The 18728-nt window shown below is 41.1% G+C and overlaps 1 protein-coding gene across 1 annotated transcript; it reads left to right on the forward strand.

Annotated features, from left to right (window-relative positions):
• The first annotated feature begins 613 nt into the window (after nucleotides 1–613).
• On the forward strand, nucleotides 614–17454 carry rbms1b (RNA binding motif, single stranded interacting protein 1b). The gene is made up of 13 exons (XM_079170020.1): nucleotides 614–906; nucleotides 4225–4388; nucleotides 5983–6041; nucleotides 7750–7841; nucleotides 11023–11180; nucleotides 12181–12260; nucleotides 12806–12921; nucleotides 13294–13343; nucleotides 13449–13536; nucleotides 13806–13856; nucleotides 14535–14645; nucleotides 14770–14850; nucleotides 14944–17454. Exons 1-13 carry the CDS (start codon nucleotides 856–858, stop codon nucleotides 15013–15015), a joined length of 1173 nt encoding a protein of 390 aa, XP_079026146.1. The 5' UTR covers nucleotides 614–855; the 3' UTR covers nucleotides 15016–17454.
• Nucleotides 17455–18728: the final 1274 nt, after the last annotated feature.

An 18728-nucleotide genomic window follows, 5' to 3' on the forward strand; every position in this document is an offset into this window, starting at 1 on the left:
AGGGATGCGTTTGTAGCTAATACAGCATTTCTATTGAAAAAAAAAACACCTTGTGACCGTTTTTATTCAGGCCTCTAAAACCAATGTATCGTGGCCAATTACATCGGAGCTCATATAGATTATCGGTAAATCGCTGCCTCCGAACTAAATAGAATCCTTCACTGCCATTAACAACCATCATTAAAACTAAACGTAGAACTTGATTTTATTTCCCCCTCTTCTGATAATATTCTCCATAGTGTGTGCGAGTTAAACTGAGAGGAGAAATGCTTTGAAACTTGTCAGGATATCACATGGACCAACCTTGACGGCGGAATGTTTGGTATGCATCTTTACATAAATGAACAACAGGTGTAAAGAGTGTCTCTACATTATGTGTTCGGACAACAAAAGCCACTGTAGATTATTACAAAATGACAATAAGCATGTTGTAGGTTAAAAAGATACTTTTAAATCCTCATCAGAGTGAACAGATGCAAATGTATATGCATTTTGGGATCACTGTTTAAAAAACCTCCCCCTACACTAAATGGTAGAATGGTTTCTCCCACCATGGCAGCGTCTGTCCTGCGCAGCGCTGACTGCAAATCAATGAAGCCAGTCAAACAAACGGGGCTGGGCAATCGAAGTTGGGACAATTTACGGAGGCTTCTGTGGCAGGATAGTCGACGACAATAAGGATATGTATACAGCTATTATGCATAGAATTATATCTGTGTGTCCTTTAGCGGAGTAAGGAGGATATCCATGCCCAATCATTTTCTACTTATACAAGGAGTTTGATGTATTTCGCTAGAAAAATTGTAGCTTAACTGAAGAAAAAAAAAAAAACTACCCTCCTTATTCGAATTGAGGATGATTTTTGCAAATTCTGGAAACCCACTCAGGACTCCGTATCGCAAACAGGTAAACACGCTCACATTTACCAGCCGTCTACCACACATAATAAATCACAAAGCTGATAGAAGTCGCTAAAAAAAAAGGGTCTGTCTGACAGCAGCAACTTATAGCCGACGCTCAAACAGAAAGGAGAAACTTACTTTGGTTCAGGCTACTTATGTAACGTTAATTTGAAATGGCATGTGTTGTGTTTCTGTGCGTGATGAAGCATTCAGATCGGCCACTTATGCATATTGAGAATACCTGCTGCTCGGGCTGTGGTCCACTGCCGGAGAGATACAGGCCTGTGACCACAGTTGATGCTGTATTCAATGGTTATAGTGGCCAAATAGTCGACTGAACCCTCTAATTGCATGACTTTGACATGTTTTGGATTGTTAAAAAAAGTACACATGAGCTGACAACGAACACCACTTCACAGAAACTCGACCGAACAGATGTTTGCAATTTCCAGAGTATATATTAAAGGTCACCTAAAATGTAATTCCCTGTTTGCTTGCAAATTAGTTTTTTCCTCTGTGTCTTCCAGAATAATAGTATGGATGTTCCATCTAGATTTTCTTCTTCTTCTTCAAAAACTCTCTTTAGCCAAACGATTTGAATACGCACATTTAGTCTGAAGTGCTCGCGCTGTTATCCTGTGGCTAGAGCTCCATGGGCGAGGCCTGTTACTGGAAGCGCTGTGTATTTCCAGTTCGGATATGACAGGCTCTGCCGGTCTGGAGCTGGCTGATAAGATGCCGTCCTCTCCCCATCACATTCTCTCTCACAGTCCTGCACTAAGCGGCTGCATATGTATGAAAACAGAAGTTGCACTCACCTGATGCCCAGACTGAAAACGTAGCTCGGGGCTCTGTGGCAAGCATTCTTTAAAGAACGACTTGTCTTGTAGTGCTACTTCATATGTTATGAACTATTGCATGATTGTATGTAATGCATGTAGTTTTTTAAGTCTCTTGACCCCTAGTTAGTGTTTATTTGTCTCATGTCCTGCCCCATACAGTTTAGGTTATTACTGTCTTTGTTCTAATTGCTAACATAAAGATATTAGTATGGAAGAGTCCGTTTTTATCTCTATAGCATCTACCTAAGAACCATAAGGGAATAGCTGCAGCTTATAACAAAAACAAAGGTCTTGTTAATAATTCAGCATTTACCATTCAAGATTTCCTTTTTTGAGTTGCTGAGAAATAAGTTGTGATTGCACACTTGTTTTATGTCTTGTGTTTGGCTGTAAACCCTATGATGATTAAACCAAACTAGTATGATGACACATGCCACCTTTACTTAGGCACCAGTGAGGTCTTTTTGAAAATATTTGGTGCCAAACTGAGGTTTATTCAGCTAGTTAAGGAGTAATTCCTGTTTCTTTGGTAATTCATGTTAAGTACGTTTTGGGCCTGAATGTTGCCTGATCTGCGATTCTGGTAATAGCCTCCCAAGAAATCGGGAAAATCCATTTACAGTCACGCCACGGTTATGTTGTTTGTAAATGAGGACTCGTCATGAGAGCAACTGTGACATGTTTCTCATTCATAATGAGGTTTTTATTTCATTTTCCGAGAATCGCAAAGGATTTTGTGACTACTCTTCTGTCACCTATTCACATAGCAACAGTAGCAACATTATTGCTGTTATCTTTATGGCAATTACTGACGGGCAGTTTTGTTTTATCAGATAATCCTTTGTCTTTAATTTGTGGAACAATTTAGTTTCCACCATATGCTGAAAGCTTGCTCATTATTTGAACTTTGTGACACAGACCGTGCTTAAGAAAGCAGATAGCTGGTCGTTATGGTGGAAGAAATGAGGACTTGTGTCACCAGTAAGTCAAACTTATTTCACGGTGAAGGCATGTGAGGCTGTTGACCAGTCGGTCACAAGAGAAGATTCTCTAGTCTTGACTTGGGTTGCTCAATCCTGTCACCACTTCATGCTTGGGATTCCTTCAGCTTCCTCTCAGCCTGTGATTCCTCAGAGGGGGGGCAGGGGGGGGGGGGGGGGGGGGGGGGGGTGTAATCAGTGTTGGATAGTAAAGAAGACAAATTCCCGAGGCGGAGAGCTCTCTCAGACTACGACATCTGTGTCTTGTAAACATAAAACAAAAAAGTTGCCCAATCGCTGAAGGATTTTTGATTATTTTCCCCCCCTTGTCAAAGGAGAGGCATTATAAGAAATACTTAGACTTAAAAAAAAGGAACAAAAATGTAATAGTACGTCAAATTCACAGTGCCAGTTGTTTGACTTTTTATTTTCTATAATCTCAGAGCAAAACAAATCTTTCTTAAATGAATACCAGAGGTCACTGAAACCATTCTGAACATATTTCTAAAGCTGCTCATTAACAACAGTGCTCAGGTTAAGAAGCTACAAGCCCCTGTGGACCCTGATTGTGCTGACTGCGAAGGTGTGATGGAGATTTTTCTACGGATACGTATCCTCACACTGGACAGAAATCAACGTGATACTAATGATGGGGTATCCAGACAGTTTTCCCCCAACTAATATGGGACCATATGTCACTGACTTGGTGAGGGCACACAACAGGCCTTTATTGGTTTGTGTATATGTGAAGTTCTACACAGAGAGACATCTAATCATGTTTACCTGTTTGGTCTCTCCCGCCATTTCCAGACGCAACAGCCCAGCTTTTATCAGCTCTACAAAGCTCTGGCAAACCCAGTGTACGCTGCTAGCCCAGCACCAATCAGCAGACACAGTTATCAGCCAGTTGGTGAACGTACCGGAGTTTTTTTGCAGCGTAATAACTTCCCTCGGGAGGTGGCGGAGAGCAAAACAGAGCTAAAAGGGAGGGCCCATTGGTATTCCATTCAACAGATTGCCAGAAACACGAAACGAAACGAAACTGTAAACGAATGCTAATGTCACTCTGTATGTGCTGAATGTGTATATCAGCACATTTGTTTGCTAAGAACTTTGCAATATCAACTTTGAAAGGGTAAATTATGTCAATACTATTCAGCTCGTTACTGCTGCCCAAAAGTGGCTGCAAAATTAGTTATTACAGGTTTTAAGAGTAACTTAACTTCCCCATAGAAATCTTATTTCTGCAGACCTCCAGTGGTTTAACCCCCCCCCCCCCCCCCCTTGCTGCAGTAATGTACAAGTGTACTCCAGGGTCTCTCAGTACGCGGTGACATCAGAAGCACACTTCTGACTCCACTCGACCACACCCATTAGAGATGTTGGTTGTGGTCAGAGGCGAATCATTCGTGTAGACTTGAGAACTCTGAACCATGACGGTAAACAATATTTAATTACCACCCGTCCTGAAGTTTTTCTGTGTTTCCCTGTGTGTTCCAGCCACCTGTTGCCCCGTCGTCACACCCCATGGCTCCACCCAGCCCGAGCAACCACAGCAGCAGCAGCAGCACTGCAGGCTGGGACCAGCTCAGCAAAACGAACCTCTACATCCGAGGCCTGTCCCCTTCAACCACAGACCATGACCTGGTCAAGCTCTGTCAGCCGTGAGTACCACACTTCCTCTCATCATTATCCGCTATTGATCGGCCATTGATTTTTCGGCCTACTTAGTTTCGGAGTTTTAGAGAGTAGTGAGAATCAGCAGTGGCAGTCATTTTTGACACACATTTGTTCAAATACAAATATGGTGTAAAAATGTAAGAGGTGAGATGTAAATATGCATAGTTTATGAGTAAAATTGCACACTTGTTTTATTGAAACATCAGAAACTGTATTTAGTTTTGTCTTTGTTGTAGTTTACAGTGTTACAAGTCCTTTATAATAAGCTGCCTTTGAATGACACATTTAGCCATAGTTTAAATATCTTCCAAGAAATAATTTAAGATTTTATTATCTTTCTATGAAGAATAGAGTAGTTTTGGACCATGCAGAGTACGGATTTATATGTGTATATTTGAAATTATAACAAAAGTAGCCGTATTGCAGACTTAATTTAAACATGAAAAATGTATCTGGGAAGCCAAACAAGGCCAAAGTGTATATGATGAGCATGTGTGGCACAGCAGCAGGGGTTCCATATATCATGTGTGTGAATAAAGGAGAGATATTGTCAGCTTTGGGCTCATCCACAGCTCTCTTTGTGCACTGATTCCTTATATTTGCTGAGCAGAGAGACCACCCTGGTGCCTCAGAGATTTTATTCGCTCTTTTTTCCGAGACCCTGACTTCAACAACACAAAGCTGCAAAATGTGTGTTTTTATATTGTGTTTAGAAATATATCACATATTGAAATTGGCCTCAGCAGTGACACTGTATTCTATTCCTCTTTATTTTATTTCATTAAACATTCAGATGGATACAAAACAATCCTCAAAATGCCTTACTGTGAGAATGTATTTCTTTTTACTTTGAAATTATGGATTGATCCACAAATGGATCTTCGGATTTAAGACCAACCTAAATGCCACAGTTTTATTTTAAAGTAGAGAAATACTTCTCACTTCAAATGTGAGCTAAAATATTGGACGTGCTGGTGATCACTTCCTGTGTACATGTCGATGGTTGTGCAAGAGCAAACATCATATAGCCACACATGATTTGAGATTTGAGTTCAGATGAAGAAAATGTCATAAATTCATGCACTTAGACCAATTTTACCATTTAGCCTAATCCCTGGCTAAATATAGGTCATTTTTAACATGATACATATGGGCTGAATTTACCCACTGTAGTTGGCCAAATGGAAAACCCACATTGAAGGAAATATATTTTAAGAGAAGCCTATGTACATTACGTAACTCCCAATTTTAAAGATGTTTTTTTCCCACTTCATATAGTATATTAACTCTTTTGGACTGTGCAGATTGAAAACAGTACAACAAATACTTTTTTTTAAATTCGGTAACTCAGTCTATAGACAGTTTCATACAGTGGTTTACTTTAAAAAAGGACTGTTTAACTTTGCACTCAGATGCAGGGGATTTTAAGCACCACATGGAAACCACTTCCTGTTTCTCATATTTTTACGGTGATGTCATAGATTGTTGCTCAACCCTCCCTCTCTGCGTGTTTTATAACTGGCTCGGTCTGGAACATAATCCAGCTAACAATGCCTCGCCTATTTGCTCCTCCCCTAGGTATGGCAAAATTGTATCAACAAAGGCCATCCTGGACAAGACTACAAACAAATGTAAAGGTGTGTGAAGTTGTTCTTCTCTTTCCAACACTGCCCTCTTTTATCTCTCCTCTGATGAAGTATGTATCAAGAAACCTCATGAATCTCCCGGCAGGATGTTTCAACCCTCGTCAAAAGAGAATATTGTTTTTAATATGTTCTCAAATATTGGTAGACGTCCAATGTGGGAATTCTATCAAAACATCAAGTAATTCAACAGCTATGCAGTTGTGTCAGATGATCCGGGCAAGTCAGGAAACAGACAGCCAGGCTGCTTCAAGCTGCCTCCCAGCTGATGTTATTTTAAGCCCTCAGCCTTGTCTGTCGGTTTGTCGCTGCTGTGGGTGTTTCCCGGGAAGAAGTAGCCGACTCCTCCTCTTCATGCTGAGTGACAGCGTTGGTCTGATTCTGCCTTGTGCTGATGGGATTAGGATAATGTTGTCACTCTCCTCTGGATTATGCAGAAGCAAGTTAATCGATGGCTCTCAGTGAAAAGGGACACTGTTAAAGACCTTGTAGAGCTGTGACTGAATTTTGCATAAAAGCCCAAAAGATGGTTTAACAATAACTTTGTGCGGCCTTGAGTTTCACAAATGTTTGACTAATTTCAGAACTTGGTTGTGATAACTAATGCTGTGTCTCAATTTGTATACTTCCGTTAGTAAACTTCAATGTAGTACACTCTGTAGTGTGTGAATTTTGCCAGGGCAGTGTTCTCAAATCAAACACGCTTGTTGTGCATTTACCAGAAATGATGAACGCAACATTTGACTGTTTGTTCTTCTTTTTAATGGCAAATTGCAACCGGATGGAGTAATAGGGGCAACATTTGAATCCGGTTGTCGACGGCCAAAGTATCTGCCGGCTTGTTTGCTCACCTGACAATTGTGTTAAAAGTGAATAAGAATGAACTTGATTTTCCTTTTCCTGCTGTGTCGCCATTTGAATAGTGCGGTGTTCACCGTAGCAAACGCAGCCGCTGCAGCTTCCTAAGCTACCCTTTTTACAAGTTTGGTGGTCCCTCCCTTTCAGCTTTGTAGCTTAGATGGCAACCATTAAGGGTGAGAAGTGTCCAGCATTCCACACGCAACTTTATGACTCCTATAAGTACACCGTCCGGGTGCATTTTGCCATACTTATCAGTGTGAGCACGCTTATGCAATCAAGTAGCAAGTGTTAGTACGCAAGAACGCAAGTTGAGACACAGCGTAAGACAAGGATTCACATTAAACTTTGAGTACCAATGTGCCTCGGCTGAAAGCGTCCTGACATATTCACCTTAATTAAGTTTGAAAAGGTTAAATATAGCAGCTGCAGTAGAGGGTAGGGACCATAGGTTCACCCTGTTTGTACCTCCCAGGACAAAGAGCCGACCTGAGCCATGAACGTCACACTGGTATCTGCATCCTCAGCGCATTTCTACCTCTCCTTCCACACACACACACACACACACACACACACACACAAAAGCGCGCTTAAATACAATGTACACAGTTAAATATACTAATACAATGCAGAAGTGTATATACAGTACATACAGACATACACATTGTAAATTAACATAGTGAGACACGGTAAGTAAAGCTTTCTTATACCTCCCTATGAACACACAACCCATCATCATCCGCCACATAGAGGCATAGGTCCGCCCACGCAACACTGAGGCACAGTCATTTGTTTGTGCTGGCTATATAGAACATTGTCCTAACTGTGCTGCCTGTCTCCTCAGGATATGGCTTTGTGGACTTTGACAGCCCCGCCGCTGCTCAGAAAGCTGTGGCCGCCCTGAAGACCACTGGTGTCCAAGCTCAGATGGCAAAGGTGAGGATTCATTACAGTTTAATCCTGATATCACACTCATACACGTCACCCAGTAGCCCCGTTTCTCTTCCATCTGGCCGGCGATCTTTGTCGTATTAGATAGCACGACTGGAATCCTTGACTGCAGAGAGTATGCTCCCCAACTCGGTAGTGACTCTGAGAGTTGAATCATGAAGGAAGCATGTGTTGATAACAGTAAATATACAGTTGGTGTCTATGGAACTGAAATTTGATTTGAGGCTCAGTTTAGCACCAGATTAACTGAGGGACTTTCATCTATTTCCAGAATCAATGTGACAAATGTGCGCAAAGTTGTTGAAGCGTGAATGTTTCAGTTTGCGTGTAAATACAATGTCACAGTGTCAGTTACTTATTTGTTTTGACACGACATTCACAGTGAGCACTTAAATGCATTTAACTGCAGTATTCTATTGAGACATTTGCTGTATCATTATAACAGCATGCTGCTTTTTATGCTGCCACCTGCTGCCCTCTGTGCGGTGCTCCGTCTTTCTCTCTTTCTTATTTGTCTCATTCTCTCCTGCATCTCACGTCCATTTCTTTTTTTTCCATTTTGGACTCTATTTATAATCTATATGTGTGCGTTTCCCTGCATGCAAATCCATCATTGATGGTTCTCAAAGGTGTTCTGTCCGCTGACAGCTCCCAGCCGGGCATCCCAAGGGTTTTGCATACGAGTGGCGCCAATAGTCAGACTATAGAGGGTAGAGATTGGTGTCGCTGACAGTGGGATGACGTAGCAGAGACATTATCCGCCATGTGGACATGTTTAGGGAACTGAAACTAGTCTTTCTGTCTCCTTCAAAGCACCATTACACATACAAAAGATTATTTTACTTAAACCTTGCAAAAATGAACTAGCAGCAAATGAGACTTCATGCAGCAAATATGTTAAAAATTGCAGGAAATACAAAAAAAAGTATCTTCTACAGTAGATACAGTAGATGCATTAAAGGTTATTGCATTAAAGGTGCCTAGTGTTTTGTGGACAGACAGTCATTATAAAGGGCTTTTAGGTAGGACTGTAATACTTTACTACACTCTCTGACACCAGTAAAGGAAGTAAATAAGTGTGTGTTGTTATGGTAACAGGAACCAGTCAGGGGAAATTAGTTCCCATACGACACTGAGCAAGAACCCTTGGCCTCATTTCCCTGTCTGGGGATCTGTAGAGCTTCTTGACATGCCTCTGTGCACCCATTTTACTTTTTTAATTAAAATAGAGCAGCTCCAAGGGGCATGCTGAAGTTTAATCTTTGTATTGTGGAAGGTAAATGCCATTATAAAGTGTGAGCCTTTCACTCCAGCTTTATTCTCACTATTGCTGAAGCTTGTTTGGGCTTAATGGACTCTCTGACAAAGGTCCCCTTTCCTGTTTTTTTATCTGCCCAGGCACCCTTAATGGACTTTCTCTCATTATTATTTCAAAGGCAGGTGGTGGGAAGTGGCCAGATAAGAGTTTCCCTTCTTTTTACCATATGTTATTCCAATTCATGTCTTTGTAATACTTGATTGTGTGCTTCCCTTTCTCTGTATGCATATTAGGCATTTTCCTTATGTTATTAATACAGTCAACATTGTATATCATGGAATTGTTTTAGATGTTTTTGTCAAGCTGCGTGACTGACATTAATAGAGGAATAGCATTGTTTAATATTGTTTCTTGTGACCGGAAAGTCACAGTAAATGTGGGCAGAGGAAGTGAAAGAGCAGCACTCCGTCTTTGACACACTTGTGAGGGCCCTTGAGGAGGACACTCAAATTCCCAACTGCTTCAGTGGAGCTACTGAGGGGCCAACAGATAAGGCTGAGACGGTACTGGGCCCTCACCAGGTGTGAACGTGGAATATTTTGTTCCGAAACAAAAAGCAGAAATTCTAACCTAATATATCCCTGTAAAGTGTATACTGTAGATCACATACTTTCTACAGCATCCTACACATCTTGTCTCTGTAGTGAGGCAAAGAGTAGCTTCACATCCATCTTCATCAGCTCTTCTTCCACAAACGTGCGTCAGTCACAGTTAATGAATGGCTGATGGGTGGTGACCCATCCAAAGCACAAACAGATGTCTTATCTCACAGCCATGTTGTTTTCCTTCAGTTTCTCTGAGCCTTTTTTCATACATGCTGTTGGTTTTCTTTCTTGCAAATTCCCCTCAAGTGATGATAGTCGGTATAAAAACAGAGACGCTGCTATGGTTCCCTTACTGCATCAATAGAACATGTGACCATTCACCTCACCCTCCGACTCTCTTTGAATAACTCGCTAATATGATTTATTCTGGAATACAAACTATGTGACAATAAAGGCCAGGCCAAAACGTATCTTGCATGAAATAATGTATACAAACAGAAAAGAAACCAGCATTCAATTTGTAACAATTTACTATTTGCCTAATTGGGGGCTATTAAGTGAACACTTACCAGTTTAAATGCTCAGCTCTGTAAAAGCAGGTAAGAGTATCACTGAAGGTCTCATGCTCTCTTTTGAGTTATAAGAGCTGCATCGAGCTGAGGTGTTGAAACGGATGCACCCTTCACTCCATCATCCCATCTCTCCTTCCATCTGTGTTCAGGACCAACTCCTTTTGATTGGACTCCTTTCACTGTGTTTTGTTGAATATTCGGTCAACATTTTGTTGAAATGTTGACTTTACTAGCCAGTGTACTAAATCAACCTGTCCTTGTTCGCTGACTCTGAACAACACAACGCTGATGGATATTTATGGTGGGCGGCCGCTCCACCCAGGGAATTGTTTCCGTGTCTTGTGTTTCTGCTGATGCTATTAAAATGCAGCAAGAAATCAGCTGATGTGAGCCTCAAGCTACTGTGGGCCGCATGCAAATGTCTTTCCATCACTGTTCACCGTGACCCTTTACTACCTAAAACCCCCAACAGAGACAGACAGGAAGAAGCAGAGACATGTTAACCCCTTTACTGATATCCCTTTTAAAATCCATTAAACGTTGAGCCATTTCCAGGGATACGTGATATGGAATTTTATGGAAACCCCCTCCTCTCTTCTCTTTGTTACTAAAGCCAGTGGGAACGTGATACCACAAAGGAATGTTTTTGTGTTTTCCAGGTGTTTCAACAATGTCCTATCGTGTAATTACATTACCTCTGGCTTCTTCTTTCCCCTTTTTCCACTGTCCAGCAACAAGAACAAGACCCGACAAACTTGTACATCTCCAACTTGCCGATGACTATGGACGAGCAGGAACTGGAGAACATGTTAAAGCACTTCGGCCAGGTCATATCCACACGCATCTTGAGGGACTCCAGTGGAGGCAGCAGAGGAGTGGGCTTTGCAAGGTCAGATCATTGTCAATGACTCATTGTCCTGAAACAACATTAAGAGATAGTTAGCATTTGAACTATGTCAAATATGACACAATGGTATGATTAAACAAAATAAAGAGACGCCTTTCCTGCAGTAAACAGAAACATTACCACTGTGTGGTATGTTGGCTAGCTCTGGCCTTCCATGTTCTCCCCGTGGCAGTGTGGGTTCCCTCTGGGTTCTCCGGCTTCCTCCCACAGTCCAAAGACATGCAGCTTAGGTTAAGGGATGACTCCAAATGGTTCATAGGTGTGGATGTGAGCGTGAATGGTTGTCTGTGTCTATATATGTCAGCCCTGCGAGATAGTGGCGACCCTTCCAGGGTGTACCCTGACCTCGCCCAATGTCAGCTGGGACCTGAACAGGATAAGCGGTTAAAGATAATGGATGGATGTACCAGTGAAATGGAAGTGATGTCAAGGAAGGGAGACAATTGGCAAGATCCCCTTTACAACATTAGATAACAAAGACTATGGGAAATATGGCTGTAAAGATAGAATACTGCTAACTATACCAAAGGATCAGTAATACCAACAACTAAACATTTCAAATTGTTTATACATATTTAAAACTCATTGGGGTTTGCTGATGTCTCATCATAAAAATCCCCATGCAGTTCAATGCAGAATAGGTTTCATTTCTGAAATGAATACCTAAAAGCACATAGCTGTGGTGACGAGACAAAAGGCAGAGAGAACAGTTCATGAATGGACGAATGGAAACTTCTGATGAGAAATAGTTTCATAATGACTGGGTGATTTAATTATAGTAAATACACTAGCTGTACTTGTACAACCTGACGTTTGAAGGTAACCCTGACAGGCGGTGCCAGGGTCATGATTGACAAACATCATAATGCGTCATTGGAATGTTTGTGTAAGTGGGTGTGCACGAATAGGTCCGTGTGGCCAAATGGTGGAGAGTATACAAGTCCTTTACAACATGTGTACATTTTGTCTTTTATAACTTTAGGATGGAGTCAACTGAAAAATGCGATGCAGTCATTTCTCACTTCAACGGAAAGTTTCTTAAGACACCTGCAGGTGTTCCAGGTAAGACTTACAGTATAATGATCTTATATTGCCAGCTGCATGTAAAATATTCTAGTTCAACTGCCATGCCATGAATATACTACTTTAGAGAAAATGTCCGGATTTATCTTATTATGGCTTTAATTTGTACAAAGTTAATAGACAGGATGAAGTGGTCAGCCAACTGATTCTTGCCTCCGGCTGGAGTCAGTGAGTCTGCTGCTCATACATACTCGGCCCTAAGGGGGAAGAGCACAGACAAAGAAAACGTGAGAGAGAGGGAGCTGCTCTGTGTGGCGTCCGCTCCCTCTCTAAGCTTTTTAATTGGATTATTAGACTGAAATAGTCTCTGCTGGCCTTGCCTCCTTTAGGAAGGGGAGGGGATTACAGCTCCACAGCTGCCAAGTTAGATGTCCGCGTTCCCAGGCTGGCTAGTAAATGTGCACTCCCAGGCTTCAGGCAGTGAATGGCTGTATGGCATGCAATAATAGACGGCAACGCGTGTGTGAGATGACGTTTAACACGAAGCCTTTTATTGTACTCTCTCGCCACTGATCTCTCTTTAGCGCCATCTGAACCTTTGCTGGTCAAGTTTGCTGATGGTGGACAGAAAAAGCGACAAAGTCAAAATAAATTTGCCCTGAATGGTCGCGGTTGGGGAAGGGACGGTGACAACAGACTGGTAAGTGGTGATGGAAACCGATCCATAAATAATCAATCTTAAGTGTTAAATGATAAACAACAGAGCGTGTCACAAATATTGACGAAAAAAGCAGAGGCACTTTAGAGTGACTCTATTGTTTAGTGTTGCTGAAGAGTCATCTTCTCTGAATCTCATGGATCCTATCAGTAGCTACCCATTTCTATTGAGTTGTAATCCTGGTTATGTTCCCTGCTGTTAATTATGAAGTCTTTTGTAGTCAAGGGTGCTCTCTTTCAGGTGTGAGCACAATAGATACACAATGGACCGTCATGTGATGATGCTGTGTCGGTTAAGTGTTAGTGTTGCAAGCTTCTGTTTAGTCGCCAAACCTGTGCCTTCTTTTGTTCCCAGGCCGGAATGACACTCACGTATGACCCCAGTGTAGCTGCTATGCAAAATGGGTAAGCTACAACAACAGAGTAGATTGCTCTGTCGTGGTCAGAATACAATTCATTGCGCTTAACTTACTTTATTTTATTGAATTGCACTTTATTCTGTGTCCTCAGATTTTTCCCACCAACATACAGTATCTCCAACAGGATGCTCGCTCAAGCATCCATGTCTCCATACATGTCTCCGCTTTCAGCATACCAGGTTTGAATCCCTCCCTTCAATGGCAGATATGTAGCTTTGATACTGTAATTCAACAAAGACGTTGCATTCATCAGTTGTACACGCAGTAACTCGGCTCACTCGTCCTCTGGTGTTTTTTGAGGTGTGGATTAAATATGTGGATGAGTGCGTGTGGACAAAGGGCACGGTTGCCTTTCATGCTTGTTGCCGTCACAGTAGCATGTGATCTCTGGAAATGGCAGCTGTTCAATGCCGGTGTGTTTACAGAGTGTGTTTGTGTGGTGCTCCAGGTGCAGAACCCATCCTGGATGGCCCATCAACCCTACATCATGCAGCACCCAGTAAGAACTAAATCTCTCCTCATCATCACTGTCTTCATCACAACTCTATCTTCCTTTTTCCTCTTTAATCCAAACATTTCCCTCTGTGGGTGTAACAGAAGTGAAACATTTCTCTGTAAACAGACAGACACAATATGGGAGAGTAGTAGTTACACATAAGGTGACACTGATCCTTGAGGATTTACTGTACTAAAGTGTTTTGTATGGGGATGTAAAAACGACTGCTTTGGAGAGGCTATGTGAAGCTGTGTATTTGATGACAGATGTCGAATATTTTTTTTTTTAATCACAGATGGGTTTGAACTGAGAGAGAAGACTCCTTTCTTACTTTGAAAAGGAGCCAGCAATAGATGAGAAAACACTGCTAGATGCATCAGGCCAGCCAAGATGCTCATAGACAACTTGCTCAGCTTGTTACATTTCACCTTCTGGTGTGGGCATTAGATGTGAAGTCTGAGATTACTGTTACTCTTTGCCTGAAATCCAATCCTGCAAAAAAAAAAGCACATTACGCATCTACATCCCAGATATTCTGCATACGTTTTGTGACATTCTATCATCTTTAATCTATGTTTTTTTAGTATTTTAGTATATATATATAAGAATATACCCTCAGTGACTTTGTGTGCTACAAGCTGCATACTACATCCCTCTCATCTGGGCACACTTTTCTTCCAGGGTACTGTGATATCGCCCTCTATGGACCCATCTATGTCACTACAGCCTACTTCCATGATGGCCCCTCTTGCGCAGCAGATGAGTCATCTTTCTCTGGGCAGCGCAGGAACGGTGAGTGAACTCAGCATGGGAGAAGAAATGAGTTCACACATTACACCTATTTGAGAATGAGGTGTTTAAAGTGCTCCATTAAACTGTAAAATGTATGGCTCATCTCTACTCCTTCATTGTGCAGTTTATGGCCGCCAACACAGCTATGCAAGGAGCGTATATCCCACAGTATGCACACATGCAGACATCAAATGTTCCTGTCGAGGTACGTGCGTCAACATCACGGCAGCCTGATGTGTGTAAAGCATTATCGGGATTTAAAACAACAGCTCATTGTTATTTTTCCGCTCTCTTCCAGGAAAATGGTGCACAGTCACAAGTGGATACATCTGGCAATCATTCCCCATATTCCTACCAACAAACAAAGTAGTGCTGAGGTAACATTCGGACAACAGCTAAAACAATCATGTCTACAAAGGCAACGGATGCTAAGGATCTTTTCACTGTTTTGCACAGGTTCTGCAAATGTTTAAGTGAGACTATTTTTGGTATCATTTTCATAGAGAATATCTGAGTTCATTCAGTTCAAATTATTAATATATATAATATATATATATATATATATATATATATTATATATAAGTGTGTGATTTGAAAAAGTCTTATTTTCATACTAGAAAACGTTTATTTTTGACACAAGGATTGACACAGGATACAAGGAAGACTCATGTGACTAGTTGTTCAAAGTGCATGATAGTAAATATGTCTTTTGTTAATATTTCCAGATTTTTTTATTCTGAGGACATTTTTTCAGCCAAACATTTTGAAAATGATGTTTTTGTGCTTGCTGTGTGAGTGTTGCTATGGTGAAGTGTTACCTGTTGTTTTCTTGTAAAGTGATTTCTCTTAGTACTTTAGATTGATCTTGCTGTCCAATTGAAACTTGCCTTCATAGTTTTGATACAGTAGTTGTACAGAACACCACAGAGAGCAACAACAAGCAAAACAATGTCGAGAGCTGTTGCCTTGGAAATGAGCTTTGTAGGGCTTCTTAATCAAATCAATGTTATGGCTTTCCCCCTCCAAACTGATAGAAAAGTAGGAGACATTTTAGGAACACATTTGAAAAGAAATGACTTCACATGTGATGATTTTATTGAAGGTAATATTTATTTAGTCAGAAGACCTTACATGTTTCTGGATGTTGGAATGTGCTACCTTTTGAATCATGCCTTTTTGATTACTTGGTATTGTAAAATAGCTGATATTGAAATTGGTGGGGTGGGGGAATGAGAAAGGGCAAATTTATTTTGTTTATTGGTTGTGTTTTTGTCTTTTTGGGTGATGTTAATTGTTATTTTGATGGGGTGTGTCTTTTTCACTTTTAACTGAACAGCTAACAGGAAAACTTAGACTTACGATTGTGCAAAAAAAAACAACTCATCAAAGCCTTGTTATAGAATTTCGGCAAAAGTTCAGCGAGTTGGGGGGTTAAATGAGAGGAATACGTATATTTTATTGCACCTCGCTCTTTGACAGGAAACAAACACACTAGGCACTTTCAAATGTAGTTTACTTCACCAAAGATTGTGCACTGAGGAAATCCTTTTGTCTCTTTAACCGGGACATAAGTGACTCTGCAAACTAGATTGCAGTTTGGACAGTGTGCCTTTTTTGTACAATTACATTCAGTTTCATAGGTAATAGTTAGTACAGACGCAGACAGGAAGCCCTGGATCCAACAAGAGATTAATTTCATACTTACTGAAAAATGGAAAAAAGAAAATAAATTTCAACTATAAAAAGATAGTGCTATGACCTTTAAAAGAAAAAAAAAAAAAAAAAGTCAGATCATGTTTTGAATCATAGTGGATTAAAGCAGGCTTTTTGATTATGGTCCTCCAATAAGCCTGTGATTCGACCTGGTGGTCAGTCAAACCAGCTATCTACCTCAGAGTTTTCTTTCTCCTCTGTACTAGGTCGGGTTAGCAGGTCCAGCCCGCCCTTCCAGACCAAATGCCACGCTCAGGAGCTGGCCACATACAGCTATTTCCTTATAGGTTGTTTTGAATACTTTTTGATTTTCCTTTAGACCTATTTTTTTATGATGTATTATAGTAATCATTAGGGCGACAACATGTTTCTACTCATGTTCACACACACACTCAGTTTCGTGGTTTTGAAACAGCTGCTGCTTTTTATGGCGATAGATTCCAGAGGCTGATTTACAAATGTTAAAGGTCAACAAAACGTTGTGGTGTTGACGGGATCTGTGCTCTTTTAAACAAACATGTTTGTTGCTTTGTCCGGGGGTCTAGGCAAACATGCGGCAGCATTTCCTCTGTAGTCAGCTTGGGTGTGAACCAATGTAAAGGGCCGCTGTGATTATACTCGAGATTTCTGTGTGATGCCTGAGACTGAGAAGTAATATTGTCTTGTGAGGTTAATGCTGCTAGTGGTGTCTGAACCAAGTGCCATAATATCTGGGTCAAGAGTTGCAGAGGTGCACCTAAGAAAAACTGCTCATCTAAGTATCCACCATGTTGAACAGTCATTAAGTTATATGAAAAGAGTTCTAATTTATGACGATTGTTGTACAGACAGCTTGAGGAAATAAGAGATTTTCATAAAGCTACATGAAAGTTTATTGATTTTATTTTTTTTAAATCTCGTGCCACACAATTGCCAGTGGTAACTTGTATGTACAGTTTAAGGAATCGTTCCTCTGTAAATTTGTTTTGTAGTGTTCGTTTAAGCCAAAGACTTTTGTTTCGTTGGTTGTTTTTTGCAGTAGAAGGTCACCTAAGGTTTATTCTTTTCATTTCTTTGGCATTTGTGAATAAAAATTTTCAAACTTTTCAACTTTTAATACGTGGTTCCTCTTGTCTTTATTGTTGAGGAGAGCTACTGTTCTTCATCCTGAATCCCGAGTTCCCCTGTTTTCCATTTTATTGAGTATAGCAGGTTGCTAACCTTGGATTGATGATTAGGTTATGTAAATACATCATTTGTGTTGTCATCCAGTAAATAGTTGAACAATAAATTTGAACATTGTGATGGCTGTTACTGGAGCTTGGCTGCAGCCTCAGAGGGCTGGACTACAAGCACGGTCTCTCACTTTGTCTCGCACATTTTGATTTGTGTTTATTAAGGAATCTGGCCGTAGCTGAATTTAGAAAATATGCATGCTTTAATGAACCAAATTTCTTCAGACAGTTTGAAACATCTTGTTATTTTTAAACATAGGGCGAATTAAAGATACTTGAGTGGTTTTCCATTGACAAGTTCAAAAACACAAAAATGGAAGAAGAAAAGAAACATCTGTTCAGGTCCCCCATCAACGCAGGTGCTGACAGAGGTCACATGGCTGTCATTTTTCTCCTAGATAGCAGACTCCATTAATGTGACAGTGACCTCCTACCTCACACATACATGAACCGATATTTCAGAGATTCACTCCGTGAATTAATGAGCCATTATTATCTCTGGCAAGAAATAGTCTGCCATGGACGGAAAAGTAACTGTGATGTTTTCCTCCAAAATGTGGTGTAATCACAAGATTATTTAATTAATGACAAGATACAGACACGACACCGATTCCATATGAAATAGCTATCAGACAGTTTCAGTCCTCTATGCCATCAATTGTAATAACTGATCTTAAGCTCTGCCTTGTTTCAGTACTGATAAAGTAAATGTATTCTGCAATCTGTGCACGATGTTATTCCTCTGTTGAGTTGGTTTACAGTATTTAGGAATTGTCCGGCCATAGGGTGAGGACCTGGTAGGGATTAGACACTGTTACATGGTATTGTTGACAACATACGTGGCCTGGACATGGTGAGTTAGGGCTATCAGGAAGTATGGCGTACGGTGGGTGGATGGATGGGGGCGTCTGTGAGCAGGCCTTGCCATGGCAGATGGGTCCCCACGGTATCCTGCAGGGTGTTGTGCCACCCTACGGGAAGCCACCAGCTCCAGACGAGGAGCAAAACTCACGCTCCAGCTGTCTGTGTTTGTGCCACCTGCGCTTACAAGCAATGGAGTTGAAACCCCCCTCTCCCCCCTGAAAGACAGCCACCCTCCCCTGAAGCTCTCTGCTGTCCCCTCCGTCCTCTTCTGCTCAGTAGGAAGCACCATACA

Source organism: Pholis gunnellus (assembly GCF_910591455.1).
Source record: "Pholis gunnellus genome assembly, chromosome: 12".
Classification (NCBI taxonomy): domain Eukaryota; kingdom Metazoa; phylum Chordata; class Actinopteri; order Perciformes; family Pholidae; genus Pholis; species Pholis gunnellus.

Excerpts from the sequence above, each read along its gene's own strand:
- rbms1b (XM_079170020.1), top strand. The coding sequence starts at position 856 with ATGATTTTTGCAAATTCTGGAAACCCACTCAGGACTCCGTATCGCAAA. Across the intron at positions 4,389-5,982 it reads CTGGTCAAGCTCTGTCAGCC|GTATGGCAAAATTGTATCAA; the intron begins GTGAGTACCACA and ends CTCCTCCCCTAG. Across the intron at positions 13,857-14,534 it reads CCTACATCATGCAGCACCCA|GGTACTGTGATATCGCCCTC; the intron begins GTAAGAACTAAA and ends CTTTTCTTCCAG.